Source organism: Polyodon spathula, chromosome 24 (genome assembly GCF_017654505.1).
Source record: "Polyodon spathula isolate WHYD16114869_AA chromosome 24, ASM1765450v1, whole genome shotgun sequence".
NCBI classification, from domain to species: Eukaryota; Metazoa; Chordata; class Actinopteri; order Acipenseriformes; family Polyodontidae; genus Polyodon; species Polyodon spathula.
This window is the reverse complement of record NC_054557.1, coordinates 17326077-17342970: the sequence shown is the minus strand read 5'-3', so window position 1 is coordinate 17342970 and position 16894 is coordinate 17326077. Positions and strand designations below refer to the sequence as shown.

At 44.4% G+C, this 16894-nt stretch overlaps 1 protein-coding gene across 4 annotated transcripts in view; it reads left to right on the top strand.

The window, feature by feature from the left end:
• Window positions 1–3413: 3413 nt before the first annotated feature.
• The window catches only part of LOC121299034 (kelch-like protein 25), a 32005-nt gene continuing 18524 nt past the window's right edge, over window positions 3414–16894 (top strand). The window contains exons 1-4 of one of the 4 annotated variants that reach the window (XM_041226497.1): window positions 3414–3514; window positions 3706–5024; window positions 7090–8945; window positions 14296–15543. In XM_041226497.1, coding sequence (XP_041082431.1) covers window positions 7133–8902 — 1770 coding nt within the window. In that variant the 5' untranslated portion in view covers window positions 3414–3514; window positions 3706–5024; window positions 7090–7132 and the 3' untranslated portion in view covers window positions 8903–8945; window positions 14296–15543. Of the gene's footprint in view, window positions 3515–3705; window positions 5025–5353; window positions 5436–7089; window positions 8946–14295; window positions 15544–16894 lie in introns of those variants that run through there. The other 3 variants (XM_041226496.1, XM_041226498.1, XM_041226494.1) reach the window with 3 other exon arrangements.

Below are 16894 nucleotides of genomic sequence, written 5' to 3'. Positions count from 1 at the left end.
AGAGACACATTTTCACATCATTGTATCATCTCAATAATCAGGTAACGCTGAAGCATATTAGAATTACCATCAATGAGTGGCTACACAGTACATGTGTTTTGCACATAGATGCATGGTCAAGATTCACTGCTCAATTTCAAATCTTTTTTTTTTTCCACTGGTGGATGCCATCTTTGTGAAACTGACTACTCAATTCTCCTAAGAATCCCTTTCACCACCTCAGCTCTCCCCTTCTTTAATGGATTATATGACAGGTGGTTTGATACTCAATACAAGCTGCAATTCAAGCTCCCTTTTGCAACATCCACAAACCACACACGCCACGTTCTCCTGCATTCAGAGTTGGTAAGAATGTTGTCTCTCTTTGGAACAGCTTCCAATGCAGTAATGAATCTCCCCCTAAAGGCTGATGAGTGAATAACAGTGACATCAGTGTAAAACACTCACAGTGCGTCCTTCTCCACTACAGAGCTGGCTGTCCAGTTGAATGACAAGAAGCTGGTTTTTGAAGCATATGGTTTGCGATTGCCATTCAGCCCTTGCCTCTCGATTCAGTTGAATGGGCCGAGATGCCAGCTCATTACATTGTGATGAAGCAGAAGTGCACTATATCTGCACAAAGCAGTGCAGAGTCATTATCCTGGGATTGTATGCAAAGTGTTCATCATGGAAACGGACTGTGCTCTGTTGATGAGGTCTGAGGCAGGCTATCAGGGAGTGGGAACAGTTTATTTTGAAATGGACTGTGCTCTGTTGATGAGGTCTGAGGCAGGCTGTCAGGGAGTGGGAACACTTTATTTAGAAATGGACTGTGCTCTGTTGATGAGGTCTGTTGATGAGGTCTGAGAGGTCTGAGGCAGGCTGTCAGGGAGTGGGAACACTTTATTTTGAAATGGACTGTGCTCTGTTGATGAGGTCTGAGGCAGGCTGTCAGGGAGTGGGAACACTTTATTCAGCCAGCAGCTTGCAAGTGCTCCAGCCATTGACATAACATTAAAAGGATCTTAAAATCATGCAATCAATGAAGCTGCCACCTGTCTGCGAGTCTCCATGTGTATTTAAAGCCCCTCTTTCATATGAGAGGCTCTCAGAATGGCGCCAAGCTAGCTTGAATCACTGCCTGCCCTCAACACATTATTTAATTTCATTGCTTGGGATCAACGTTTCTAAATCTAGGACGGAAAAGCACAGTTTGTGCCGGCCAGCCGTGCATCTACACTATTTATCTTTTATCTTCGCTGTGAAGTATTCTTAGTCAGCATCTCTGAGATAACCCAATCCCTGCTCAGGGAACTGTGTAAGAGATACTCGTCTGGGTCAAATGTGACCCACACTGGGGTTTGAGCCCAGGCAGGGAGTGAGTGGCTTTGACTTGGGATCAAAGTTAGTATGTGGGTGATATGAGATCTGGTACCATTATACATGAACAAAAGCATACCTTACTCATGTAATCTGATATCATTGCACTGCCTTGGTCCTGTCATCTGGAAAGAAACCCCTCAACAGTCTCAGCACCTTTTCTTTCCTGTAATTAGCCAATCATCTGCTTCCTCTAAGGACTGACATGCTTTGCAATCAGAAGGCATTGCTGGTGTGAACAGACTACCTAGAAGCACTTTTTTTAAAGTAAATAAAACATGTGCTTCATTCAAAAGTGTCAATTTGAGTCCACATAGCAATACTTATAGTTTATGGAACTATTTCAATAGCTAGATCTACCTTAAGTAGAAGTGATTTCAGCCAAGTCACTTATTAAAGGCCAACTGCTTTATGCATTTACAGCTAGCTGACCAAACAACACTCACACTTTTTAAAAGGCTGCTGCTGCTGCCGGTGATTACCATGCGTTACAAACCTTCTCTGGTTTCTTTACCGCAAAACATGCAGCAACAGAGAAGCACGGCAAGATAACCCTCCTCTGCCCTCTAGTGGATCACTAAGGAATATTCAGCTGGTCTGGAGAATCTCTCCCCAGCAGGTCCGTCACACACATCAAAAGAAACCACGTATCCAAGTTATAGAACTTGCTTCAGACATTCTTCAGCACAGTTATTGAGAGCATCAGTATATGGAAGATTCATATATGAAGGTACCTGTCCACTACTGATTCCTGCTTCTCTTCTGTACTATGTGGATCCATTGTGAACATGCAGTACAGCCTGGTGGCAACAGATCGGAATAGCAGGGTCTGTAGGCTATGACATACAGTCTATTATGCTGTGCTTGCTGGAGTTCCTCCCAGTATAATACATTTTAAAAGCCATGCTACTGTATTAGACACAGCACTCATATGACATATCAAAATCATGCTACTGTATTAGACACAGCACTCTCAAGCTGCCACTTCAGACTCCAGTACTGTGCACCGAACCGCTGTGTTTGCGTTGTGCAGTGATTGTGAGTGCGGCGGCAGTACAGCGCTGTTCTGCGGGACTGGGGATGGGCCCCGGCTCCCGGTATAGAATACCTTGATAACCTTACTATCACAGTAGATTCACTACTCTTTTAAAAACTTTTTTTAATTCAATCAAAATTTTTAAACTTCAAAGAACCCTAAAGCTGTACAACATGTTTAAGATTCTTTTTTCTTTGCTAGGAGATTTTAAATTAAGTACTTGCAATCAGTTTAGGCTGAGTACTGGGTATTTTACGCTGAAAGGAAAATCTGTTAGTACAATTTACGAAATGCAATTAAACCAGCGGTGAGCGATTACGAAATTTGTCACGTCTGTTTCAAATAAAGATTAAGCGAAACAGAATCAGGCTCAGTGAAGATATGAAGGTAAAACAAGTGACGTTGTTTTTTTTAGTTAACAGCTTTTTCTGGTTTCAATTAGGAAACAGAATCGGCTTAAAGGGACGTTATGTGATCAAAACTAAAACCGAAAACGCAAGCATACCTGTAAATCATTTTCTGACCACTACGGGGCAGCAAGCACTCATAAAGTCAACGTTAAACTACTTGCACACTGCAATGCAAAAAGCGTATATTTGCTGTATATATATAAAAATACACTTTTTATTGACACGTCTTAATGAAAGCAAGATTCAGCTACCAAGGTAATGACTTTACATTGTTTTAAAGGCAGAACCCGGATGTGTGGCATTTCTCGTTACATCGTACCGTACTTTCTTAACTAACTGTCCAGCCCAATCTAGGCGTTTGCTTTGTTTCCATCATTCATAAAAAAAGAACACACTAGAATCACCATCTCACGCTCTGATTGGTGTGCTCGTTTCAAACAAACTCTCTGCCCTACGTCAGGAACTCGATTTCCATTGGTCACATTTAAACGTAACACGAAAAGATGTGTTTCGGTTGGTTCACGACAGTGCCACAACCCTAGCCCCGCCCCGACAGTATTTTCGCTGTGTGGCAGCTGACGCGCAACTCAATTGGGTTGAGATAGAAAGTAAAGCGACAAGCAAAGAAAGTCAAAAGTAAGCGATGAAGCGCCCTGCGGTCCAGGGGCTGTTATCGACTGCGCTGTGTGTGTAGCGCCGGCTTTGCTCTGTAAGTATGCTGAACGTAGTCTTGCAGCGTGTTTACTTCATGAGTTTAGTGTAGCTATTTCGGTTTTAATTAGGAAAGTTGTTGCAAGAGTTATGCACGTTAAGATGTAGTTTAGAAGCATGAAAAACTTACAACCTATGAAGTTATTTTTGTGTGTGTTCTTCTAGTTTGTTTTTGTTTTGATTTTTAAGGATTTGTGTGAACTGTAGTACATCACAGACTGGGACGGGAGTTATAACGTACAGATGAAAGAGGAGGTTCTGTCGAACCAGTGGACTCGTGTATTGTATTTTAATTTGCACTTTTTTGTCTTTCTTTCGTACACTGACTTATTTTGGCACAGTAGCTACCATAATAGTTTGAAGTATTCCAGTATTATATTGACAGTGTAGCACTCAGTGAACCGTGCCTCGTATATCTCAATGTTGCCCGCCTTACACACTCTCAGATGCAGTACAGGGTGCCGTGAGTACAGCTAGCAAACGGGAGCATTTCAAGAGCCTTTGATACCGGTCTCCTGTGGGGGTTTAGACAAGAAAACACGCCTGTAAATCGTATTCGAGTCTGCAGTTCACGTTCTTCAGGTCAGCAACATATCCTTACTTGATTACCTTCGTTTTAGGGGAAGGGGTAGGGGTTGTAATAGCAGGTGACTTTTAAAATGTATTTTCAAGGTAATTTCAAAGATTCTTAATTTCTCAAAGCCTAGGCTAGCTCTTGGAGATTAATCTAATGCAGTGGGTCCATTAACTGCTCCAGCTGTTTGTGTTCCTGTCGTTGAAGTGGGGAAGCAGCGTTGTATTTCACGTTTACTGTAATCAGAATTGGGTACAATTGAAGCGAGTATCGTCCGGAGCATTTTATCATCTAGAAACTGAAGCACGATGACGTGGCCTCATTGTAGAAAACACAGTGTGTTATTGTGGGTGCAGCCTGGTGTGTGACTTTTATTGTGATTTTAGTCTTTTGCTTCTGGTGATGTTATCCAGTACCCAATAGCTTACTGTTGTGTGTTTTGATAAAATGCTTTACGTTTCTGCTTTATTTCTACATGCTGGAGGCTTGCTTGGATCTAGAATGACTAGCGTGCCAGGTGGTAACATGGTGAAGTTCAAAGCCAGGCATAACCTTTAGGGTTAGAAGCAGGTTCTTGTCTGTGGCACCCACCCCCTCACACGATGATCTGTGAACTCTTGCTAGACTTGCACCCCTCTTCCCATTGACAGCCAGCCAGCTTGTTTAACACTTGTGTAAAGTGGCTGAGTCAAGCCCTCTGTCGCAAAGACACCTCCAGCACCCGCTTGCCAGTCCGCTACTTCCAGGAGATTGAGGGAAGCACTTATTTATTCAGCCAGATGGTGATTCGTTCAGCACCACAAACTGGTAGAAAGCGGCCAGTGTTCTTCGTCAGTCCTGGAGAAGAAGGGATGAAAAGCTGAACGCTGGAGGAAGGACTCGCAAGAATACCAATACCTCTCATGAAAGGAGGTTTCTCAGCTGCTCTGGAAAGGTGAGACAAGGTGTTTACTCAAAATAAGACAGAGAGCTGAAGTAACTTAAACGACCATTGCCTCAGTGTTACTGAGAAACTGCAATTAATAAATAGGTGTCATCAGAGTGCACATAAAAGAAGGAAGATTTTGGTATGCTGTGTGCATGCATGCCTGTTTGTGCACTGCTGGCAAGCAATACAGTTGTCTGGTTCTATCCAGAGGCAGAAGCTGAACACTTTTTTGCCAGTAAATTTTGTTTTTGTCATTCATAAAAAAAGAACACACTAGACTCACCATCTCACGCTCTGATTGGTGTGCTCGTTTCAAACAAACTCTGCCCTATGAGGTGGCAGGACGGGAGCAGATGCAGGCTCCCCCACAGCTCTTCACTGTCAACGCCTGCCCCTGGGTCAGCAGTTTCTGCCGACGTAAGTGATGCAGGGTATTCATTTCCCCAATCCCAACCTGCCTTTACCATCACAATATACCTTTTGTGCTGGATCCCTGCATTGTAACCCCTGAGCAATGTTTGCCCTCTGTCATTCTTCCTGCTGACGGTTTGCACGCCAGCCTCCCACATTGCAATCCCAAACTAAAATGCATTGAGCTACTCTAACTGAAGGGCACATGAAGTTCAGCACAAATCCAATGGCTTCTGCAAAGTAAAGTCTTGTCTGCTGTCTTGCTGCTAAAGGCTTTACTCAAAACCATATATCATTCATATTCAAATCTAGCATTCTGTGTTATCCTTGTACACTTAAGTACTTGCACCTCACCCAGCCCCCTTCATTTGTGTTCTCCAGGCTCGATTCCCACACCCTGCATGCATCACCAAGTGTCTTTTTCTGTGTTTGGCATGATTCAGTGCAGTTCAGTTTATGGTGTGCTGCTTTGTTGCAAACTGTCAGTATTTTTAACAGCCAGCAATGTGCCAACAAGGCTAATGCGCTGCGGTTATTGTAGGCAAGCAGGGCCACAAATTGCCAGGAATACTGATTTTATAGCAGGCTGTTCCTCTTCTAAGAAAAAAATCACTAATTAAACATTACAGTAGTGCAAGGCATGCAAAGGCTCTGTAGTATAATACAGGAAAGCAAATGCAGCCTACAGAGCAGAGAATCTCCATGTGTTTGTGAAAGCACAGGAAGAGGATACGTGCATAAAAATTGCTTTACAAAGTATCAACCAGGGCTAGAGTGCATGGCAACACTACCCATGCAAACTGCTTTATAAAGTATCGACCAGGGCTAAAGTGCATGGCAACACTACCCATGCAAACTGCTTTATAAAGTATCGACCAGGGCTAAAGTGCATGGCAACACTACCCATGCAAACTGCTTTATAAAGTATCGACCAGGGCTAGAGTGCATGGCAATGCTTAAGCATTTTGCATTTGTTTATGTGTTTTTCAGCGTAAGCAATATTGCATTTGAACTTTTAAAATCAGTGTTTCAACATTTGTAAGCTTAGCGGTAATCATCTATGAGAGAGATCTGATTGGCTCTGATCATTGCTGTTTTAACCCGGTCCCCCAGTTGGAGCACCGTGAATGATGTTTGAGAGTCACGGTTCAGCCCCACAGTGGATTGGACTGTATAAGCAATGGTGTGCTTCTTTTTGAGACACTCTTTCTCTTGTGCAGCAAACGGCTGTTCAACCTGAGATTACTTGTTTCCATTTAAAGGTCTTTGTTCTGCAGTGTGATATCAGGCCTGCTATCAAGCTGCACTGGGCAGTACTCTGCTGACTCATTATTTGATTGAACTGAAGTAATTGTTTTCACCTGTGTTCTCCTGGGTGTTTGTATAGATCTGCCCAAATGCATTTGAACAGTAAATGTGGGGCAGAGAGGCACCAACTGCTCTTAAATTAAAGAGAAAAAAGTCCTTAATGGAAAAGAGAGTGGAATCAATTTATATCTGTTTGGCGTTTTGTGTTTTTTTTTTTTTCCCTTCAGTTTGAGGCTTAAGCAGATCTATGTCTACAAAATCTCAGTATAATAAAAATCCTTGGATTGGAAAATATTGGGTTCAAAGAAACTAAAATATATTTTAATTCTTTTTTTCTTCTTTTTTTTTTCAGTTAGTCAGATAGAGAATAGGCAGTCCACGGAGGGACTGGAACCATGTCTGTCAGTGTGCACGAGAACCGCAAGTCCCGCTCCAGCACGGGCTCTATGAACATCTCCCTGTTCCACAAGCCCTCGCACCCGGACAGCGTGCTCACCCACCTCAACACCCTGCGCAAGCAGTGCATGTTCACTGACGTCACCCTGTGGGCGGGCGAGCGCTCCTTCTCCTGCCACCGCGCCGTGCTGGCTGCCTGCAGCCGCTACTTCGAGGCCATGTTCAGCGGGGGCCTGCGCGAGAGCCTGGACAGCGAGGTGAACTTCCACGACAGCGTGCACCCCGAGGTGCTGGAGCTGCTGCTGGACTTCGCCTACTCCTCGCGGGTCGTCATCAACGAGGAGAATGCAGAGTCCCTGCTGGAGGCTGGGGACATGCTCCAGTTCCACGACATCCGGGACGCAGCGGCCGAGTTCCTGGAGAAGAACCTGCACTCCTCCAACTGCCTTGGCATGTTGCTGCTCTCGGATGCCCACCAGTGCAAGCGCCTCTATGAGCTCTCCTGGAGGATGTGCCTTGTAAACTTCGAGGCTGTGAAGGACACAGAGGACTTCTATGGACTCTCCAAGGACAAGCTGTTGGATCTTATCCTCAGTGACGAGCTGGCGATCGAGGATGAGCAGATAGTCTACCATGCCATCATCCGCTGGGTCCGCTGCGACTTGGACAGCAGGAAGAACCACCTCCCAGAACTCCTTAGTGGGATCCGCCTGGCCCTGCTGCCTTCTGAGTACCTGATCGAGACGGTGGCCTGCGAGGAGCTGGTGCTGTCAGACAAGAGGAGCCGGCAGATTGTAGAGGAGGCTGTCCAGTGCAAGAAGAAGATCCTTCAGAACGATGGAGTGGTCACCAGCACCTGCGCCCGCCCCCGCATGGCTGGACACACCCTGCTCATCCTGGGGGGCCAGACCTTCATGTGCGACAAGATCTACCAGGTGGACCACAAGGCCAAGGAGATCATCCCCAAGTCAGACCTGCCCAGCCCCAGGAAGGAGTTCAGTGCCTGTGCCATTGGGTGCAAAGTGTACATAACAGGAGGGCGGGGGTCTGAGAATGGCGTCTCCAAGGATGTTTGGGTTTATGACACAATTCATGAAGAGTGGTCTAAAGGCGCCCCTATGTTGATCGCTCGCTTTGGCCACGGCTCTGCTGAACTGGAGAACTGCTTGTACGTCGTTGGTGGACACACAGCCATAGCGGGTGTATTCCCTGCCTCCCCTTCCGTCTCTCTAAAGCAGGTGGAGAGGTACGACCCCCTCACCAATAAATGGATAATGATGGCGCCCCTGAGGGACGGAGTGAGCAACGCGGCCGTGGTCAGCGCTAAACTGAAACTGTTTGTCTTCGGCGGCACCACCATCCACCGGGACAAAGCCTCCAAGGTCCAGTGCTACGACCCTGTGGAAAACCGCTGGGCCATTGCAGCCGAGTGCCCCCAGCCCTGGCGATACACAGCCGCTGCGGTCTTAGGCAGCCAGATCTTCATCATGGGCGGCGACACCGAATTTACTGCCGTCTCTGCCTACCGCTTCGACTGTGAGACCAATCAGTGGACACGAGTCGGGGACATGACCTCCAAACGCATGAGCTGCCACGCTGTGGCTTCCGGCAACAAGCTCTACGTGGTGGGAGGCTACTTTGGCACCCAGCGCTGTAAGACGTTAGACTGCTACGACCCTACCTCTGACAGCTGGAATAGTATAACCACTGTGCCTTACTCCCTCATTCCTACTGCGTTTGTCAGCACCTGGAAGCACCTGCCTGCCTGAGACGGGAGCTTCACCAAGGAGCTCAACATTCAACCAAATTAAGGTAAATTCAGTTTGTCTTACGTCAGTTACTGTTATTTATTTATTGATTGTATTTCAAAAAGTATATCATGCATTTATATGAACGTACTAACTTAATATCATTTATATTTTATTCAATACAGTATATTCTATTATCTACACTTTCCACTATTTTAATTCTATAATAACATTGATTTTCACTGAGTCCACTGAATTTCCTGTCTATGCGTCCCTTTTGAAGCTGAAGCTTGTAATGCTCCATGCTTCATTAATAATGCAATGCTGTAATGTTTGCATACGATTATCAGGAGATCCCTGAGTGGTTATAAAAACATGGTCCATTTTAGGTTAATGCCTGCTACAGGATGACAACATTGTTTTTGTCTTTTGGGATATAGCTGTGGTGCTCGGTTACACCCCCCAGGAACCACAGACACGCTGCTTGTTAGGCACTGTGGATCCAGACAGGATGACATGTTGAGGGATTGTTGTGTGGTCATTAGGACTGTGGCAGACCTGATGCTTCGCAGTACCCTCAGCCAGGAATCATTATTGACAGGGCTAGACATTGATTAGCAATCTGCGTTACAGGGGTTTTCACCTGGTTTAGCTATTAGCTGGCAAGCTGAGTAGCACTGGGCAGTCATGTTTCATACAGACCCAGTTTGTTACACAGGGGGTCTGATGTGAACATACTGCTGGCTTCTGTCCTGCTCTCGGCTACTGTAGATAAGAATATACAGAGCTTTAAGAAGACTTGCTTATGTTTCACTGTCGAGAAAGTATTCTGCTCTGTTTCTCAATTACTCCCTAGAGATCCGCCCACAAAGTTCTTGTATTTCATACTGATTATATGTGCTTCTCATGAACAGTCAGTCAGCAGAGGCAGGTTGTTAACATCAGGAAACCCTAGTGAGGATCAGACTCCTTGCAGAAACTGATACCATCTCATCGTTCCAATTAAGACTGACAGTTTCGCAGTGCAGCAGGTGGCTGAGCCAGTCTCTGGGTTATAATGAACCCCCAAGGACAGGTACAGTCTCAGAGTTGATTAGGGCTGCTTGGTGTAGACTGGCATCAGTTATTACAATTGAGAACAGCTTAGCTGCCCTTGGAGAAACCAGATCCAGAAGCTGCAGCTGAGGACAGAGTGCTGCATTAATCTGTCTGGTCTTGAAACAGTGCATTAGGAGAATCTGCTGCAGTATTTCCATAGCCTGGGTGATACAGGTTACACACACACACACACACACACACACACACACACACACACACATGCTGAATTCTACACACAGGTGCAAGCTACAGAAAAGGAAACAAACAAGCAAAACAAAAAAAGTGCATGTTTGTTTTAAAGCTTAGCAGAGAACAGGCGAGAGAGGTTTTAACAAAAAGCACAGAGGCTTTAATGAACCCTGAACCTTTGTCTAGTTTTGTAATATTAACAACAGATTGCCGTAAAAAAAAAAATATATATGCAAAATTACGTTCAACCATAACCTTCCAGTTCGGGCACTTTGTTTATACGTTACCCTGCCCCCCAGCACCACACCTGTCAGCTTTTCTGTACGTATGAACTTTCTCAAAGCAATCAAACACAGGGTTTTGTCCCCAGCTGACTCCTGTTTTTCGCTGTTTGTTGAAAACAGCATTGCGGAGTCCAGGTTCTGGTAGAGCGATTCTGCTGGCATGGAGTTCTGTTGCCTTGGCAGTAAAGCTGTGCAGTTGGAAGACTGACAGACACAGTAACTTGTCCCAACTCTGCTTGCTGCACGCACTCTCTCGCTTCATGATCATGACATTTCAGCTCGTATCATTGCATTACTCAGAGACGCTGGACACAGGAGTCATTGGCTTAGTCCTGCTGTTTGGGAAACTTTTGTTTGTGCTCATGCAGACTTGGCAGCACTGGAGGCCAGAGTCCTCTCTGAGTTCACCCTGGTACACGGCTGCTATCAGGGACACAGTGAAAGACAGCTTGCTCTGGAGGGATCATGTTTATGGGGGCAAATTTTTTTGTGAGGTTTTGTGACTTGCCATTTCAGTGGTGAGCCAAGTTAGAATTAAAATGCAGATACTGCCTCCAGAGGTGCAAGGCGATTGCATTAAAGGAGTGTTAACCAAAGTTTTAAAATCCACTTGCATTATGACTATCTCGCAGGCTGCTTCTGAGCAGTGATGTAGACTCCCGTAGACTTTTCCGCATGCTGTTCTGGGGTTAATTCTCTTCTTGCACAGCCATGAATTGGGCTGTTCCATTGCACTAATCCTGCTAATCATCTACCTTTGATTTGGGCTTCTAATTCCAGACATACATTTCCAGAAATGATACAAAGTGGTCTGGCATTGTGCGCAATTGAGCCAGGCAATTTGGTCCCAGAATGAACTGTAAATAGCTTGCAATGCTGTGCTCTTATTGATATTTGTAAATAACTTGCAATGCTGTGCTCATATAGTGATCTTTGTAAATAGCTTGCAATGCTGTGCTCGTATAGTGATCTTTGTAAAAAGCTTGCAATGCTGTGCTCGTATAGTGATCTTTGTAAATAGCTTGCAATGCTGTGCTCGTATAGTGATCTTTGTAAATAGTTTGCAATGCTGTGCTCGTATAGTGATATTTGTAAATAACTTGCAATGCTGTGCTCTTATTGATCTTTGTAAATAGCTTGCAATGCTGTGCTCGTATAGTGATCTTTGTAAATAGCTTGCAATGCTGTGCTCGTATAGTGATCTTTGTAAATAGCTTGCAATGCTGTGCTCGTATAGTGATCTTTGTAAATAGTTTGCAATGCTGTGCTCTTATTGATATTTGTAAATAACTTGCAATGCTGTGCTCATATAGTGATCTTTGTAAATAGCTTGCAATGCTATGCTCGTATAGTGATCTTTGTAAATAGCTTGCAATGCTGTGCTCGTACAGTGATCTTTGTAAATAGCTTGCAATGCTGTGCTCGTACAGTGATCTTTGTAAATAGCTTGCAATGCTGTGCTCGTACAGTGATCTTTGTAAATAGCTTGCAATGCTGTGCTCGTACAGTGATCTTTGTAAATAGCTTGCAATGCTGTGCTCTTATTGATCTTTGTAAATAGCTTGCAATGCTGTGCTCGTATAGTGATCTTTGTAAATAGCTTGCAATGCTGTGCTCGTATAGTGATCTTTGTAAATAGCTTGCAATGCTGTGCTCGTACAGTGATCTTTGTAAATAGCTTGCAATGCTGTGCTCGTACAGTGATATTTGTAAATAGCTTGCAATGCTGTGCTCTTATTGATCTTTGTAAATAGCTTGCAATGCTGTGCTCGTATAGTGATCTTTGTAAATAGCTTGCAATGCTGTGCTCGTATAGTGATCTTTGTAAATAGCTTGCAATGCTGTGCTCGTATAGTGATCTTTGTAAATAGTTTGCAATGCTGTGCTCGTATAGTGATATTTGTAAATAACTTGCAATGCTGTGCTCTTATAGTGATCTTTGTAAATAGCTTGCAATGCTATGCTCGTATAGTGATCTTTGTAAATAGCTTGCAATGCTGTGCTCGTACAGTGATCTTTGTAAATAGCTTGCAATGCTGTGCTCGTACAGTGATCTTTGTAAATAGCTTGCAATGCTGTGCTCGTACAGTGATCTTTGTAAATAGCTTGCAATGCTGTGCTCGTACAGTGATCTTTGTAAATAACTTGCAATGCTGTGCTCTTATTGATCTTTGTAAATAGCTTGCAATGCTGTGCTCGTACAGTGATCTTTGTAAATAGCTTGCAATGCTGTGCTCGTATAGTGATCTTTGTAAATAGCTTACAATGCTGTGCTTGTACAGTGATCTTTGTAAATAGCTTCCAATGCTGTGATCTTAATGATCTTTGTAAATAGCTTGCAATGCTGTGCTCGTATAGTGATCTTTGTAAATAGCTTCCAATGCTGTGCTTGTACAGTGATCTTTGTAAATAGCTTGCAATGCTGTGCTTGTACAGTGATCTTTGTAAATAGCTTGCAATGCTGTGCTTGTACAGTGATCTTTGTAAATAGCTTCCAATGCTGTGCTCTTAGTGATCTTTGTAAATAGCTTGCAATGCTGTGCTCGTACAGTGATCTTGGCTATGTGCTCCACTCAGTTCTTGTTAATTGTACCCTGTCAAACATGCCCTGTATGCTATAGCTGTTTGGAATTAGGAGCAATCCCCTGTATACTGTAGCTGTCTGGAATTAGGAGCATGTTGCTTGATTGGTATTTGTTGCTTTAGCTCTTCAAGGAGTTTAGCTGCGCACTATTTCTAGTACAGTAAACTGTCATCTAAATGATTGCTAGTACAATTGTACTGCACTTTCAGATCAGTTTGTCATATGGGCGCCATTCCATGAAAATCTGTAAGATCATCAATATCAATCTACTTGCTGGCAATACCAAGACTTACTGTTTTTTTATTCTGAAACTTATGTGCATTAGCATAGACTCCTCGCCTCAAAAAACTCATCTATTATACATTTCAATTAATGTATACATTCAAGCTGTATCAGTGCATAAGAAACCCTAGAGCACCTCTGCATGCTTCTGGTCGTGAATGCTCAAGACACACACGCGCCTGTGTCATATTGTTCAGAAAGCAGTCTGACCACTTTCCCGTCATCATCCCTCAAAGAACTGCTCCCCCACCTAGTCACCTGAAACTGTCATTACTGCTCTAGCACACAAGAGCCATTGTGTGCCACTTGCTGCAGAATAACTGTTTACTGAGACAAATAATACAGTGCATGGAATACCTGAGCTTTTAATACAGTGACAAATTATACAGTGCATGGCATGCCTGAGCTTTTAATACAGTGACAAATAATACAGTGCATGGAATACCTGAGCTTTTAATACAGTGTCAAATAATACAGTGCATGGAATACCTGAACTTTTGAAAAACATGTGAAGTTCAGACAAAGAAGAGAGTAAAAGGCAGGCTGGTGCTGATCTATAAAGCCTGATCACAGTAACCAGCGCTGATCCATAAAGCCTTGATCACAGTAATCAGCCCTGATCTATAAAGCCCTGATCACAGTAACTAGCTGTACACTGCACAGGGTTTGTACTCTGTGCCAGCCTGCTAGTAAGCCTCTAATTTGTTTTATAGCTGTTGTGTAATCCTTTGGTAATTACGCCTGTGTTGGGTCTTATTGATTAAGTAATAAGAAGGTGTAATTCCAGTTGCTGACTTGGTTCAGCTCTCTCATACTGTACCTTGAGATTTTGGGTTACATGTTTACTGCCTGGTGCTTTTAATTGTCCAGTTTGCTGGGAGTTTATTCGATGAGAAACGGCAGAGAGAAGCCTGATGGAAATAGCGAGACACCAATTCTTGACAATGCACTGAGATGTTGTTCTGTTCCATTCGCAGGTGCCATGGTTTTGCTCACAGCATCCTTCCAACCCCAGGGCTGGGATAGGAACTCCTGATTGGGTGACTGGGCAGTGGCTGGACAGTCTGTTTTTTTTTTTTTAAACAGCCTTCTGATTACCTGACAGGAGTGGAGCAGAACTGGAGGAAGTCTGGTCTCCATGGCAACAATGGAAGAGGCTCCTGGGATTGTCTCCGTCCCCTGATTTCTGTGGAGGCTCTTTAGCCACATTGCTGATGAGCTGGTATACTAACCGAGATGCATTTGTTTCTCAAACTTTTAACACGTTCTGTTTTTTACAGACTAGACTAGATTAACATAAACAAATGCCACAACCCAAACCTGGAACACATTGAATTGACATCTTTGTCCTCCTTTCTTCACAGATTCTGTCAGGGCTTGGAATTATTTAAAAATGTTGGTTCAAATGTTGGTTCCTTTCGCTTCCAGAAGGTCATGTGATTTTACCAAGGTCAGTGCCCAAGACCCACGGCCGGGTCGACGGGGCTTCATGCAAGCACTGACCCGGCCGGGTCGATGGGACTCGACACAAGCGCTGACCAGGGTCGACAGGACTCAACTCAACTTCGTACACTGTTTAGAGCAGCATTATTAACTCCTATATGAATGGGTTGCTTCTGCACATTGGCATCAGCTGAATCTGGTCCTTTTCAAAAGACTGTATTGCCTTTTTGTAGGTGTTGATTTGCTGGTTCCCAATCAGTAGACGGCACAGTTTGCTGTGTACATATTTGAATAATGTCTTCCAGATAAACTCAAAATAACACAGCTGTGAAAACCTATTATTGATCCAGATTCATAAAGTGCATGGATTAACTACATGACATGGCTCCTTTTATGGTTAGAGGGATAGAAATATTATCTAGCCTGTGATAACCGGTCCTGTACAGTACGCTTGCTGGTAGAGACATGGGCTCCTCGGAACTCAAATTCTGAGCAGCCGTCTCTCCTGCTGTAATGAACTGGATTCTATTGCGTTGTTTTTAGAAACTTCAGTACTGGACATGATGCGATGAACGAGTTTCTTTGATAAAACCTGCACTGGATGAAGCCTCTTCTGTTTCAAGGAAGTCGCCTCAGGGCTTCAGAAAAGGTTACTGAGGTACTAAGTAAAATTTAGATTTTAATTTTCCAGGAGACACACTACTGTACATCAGAGGTAGAAACTAGAAAGTCTGTTTGATTACAGTTTTTAAAACATGCACACTAGTTATCAAAAACCAATGGGAAGGGGGGGGGGGGGGGTAAGGGCTATGAGATATTTTATTAAAAACTGCCTGTTCGTTTGAAGATTTGTTTCCAGTCTATTTCTTTTTATTTCACATTCAGAAACAAGTGTGTGGAGTGATAGAGTAATATCCATTTGATACTGGTGCACGGTAAGAAATAAAAAGATACGTTTCTATATTGATATCCAATAGTAGAAGTCTAAGCGCTTTGTGGTCCACTATGAAAGGCACTATATAAAATAGATTGATTAATTGATAAATGTAACATGCAGTAAAACACTTTTCTGGTGAGCAAGAAATAAACCAGACTATGCATGAGCAGCATTGCTCCTCAGTGTGGCCCTGAGCTCAGACTATGCATGAGCAGCATTGATCCTCAGTGTAGCCCTGAGCTCAGACTATGCATGAGCAGCATTGCTCCTCAGTGTAGCCCTGAGCTCAGACTATGCATGAGCAGCATTGCTCCTCAGTGTAGCCCTGAGCTCAGACTATGCATCAGCAGCATTGATCCTCAGTGTAGCCCTGAGCTCAGACTATGCATGAGCAGCATTGCTCCTCAGTGTAGCCCTGAGCTCAGACTATGCATGAGCAGCATTGCTCCTCAGTGTAGCCCTGAGCTCAGACTATGCATGAGCAGCATTGCTCCTCAGTGTAGCCCTGAGCTCAGACTATGCAGAGCAGCATTGCTCCTCAGTGTAGCCCTGAGCTCAGACTATGCATGAGCAGCATTGCTCCTCAGTGTAGCCCTGAGCTCAGACTATGCATGAGCAGCATTGATCCTCAGTGTAGCCCTGAGCTCAGACTATGCATGAGCAGCATTGATCCTCAGTGTAGCCCTGAGCTCAGACTATGCATGAGCAGCATTGCTCCTCAGTGTAGCCCTGAGCTCAGACTATGCAGAGCAGCATTGATCCTCAGTGTAGCCCTGAGCTCAGACTATGCAGAGCAGCATTGCTCCTCAGTGTAGCCCTGAGCTCAGACTATGCAGAGCAGCATTGCTCCTCAGTGTAGCCCTGAGCTCAGACTATGCAGAGCAGCATTGCTCCTCAGTGTAGCCCTGAGCTCAGACTATGCAGAGCAGCATTGCTCCTCAGTGTAGGCCCTGAGCTCAGACTATGCATGAGCAGCATTGCTCCTCAGTGTAGCCCTGAGCTCAGACTATGCATGAGCAGCATTGCTCCTCAGTGTAGCCCTGAGCTCAGACTATGCAGAGCAGCATTGATCCTCAGTGTAGCCCTGAGCTCAGACTATGCAGAGCAGCATTGCTCCTCAGTGTAGCCCTGAGCTCAGACTATGCATGAGCAGCATTGCTCCTCAGTGTAGCCCTGAGCTCAGACTATGCATGAGC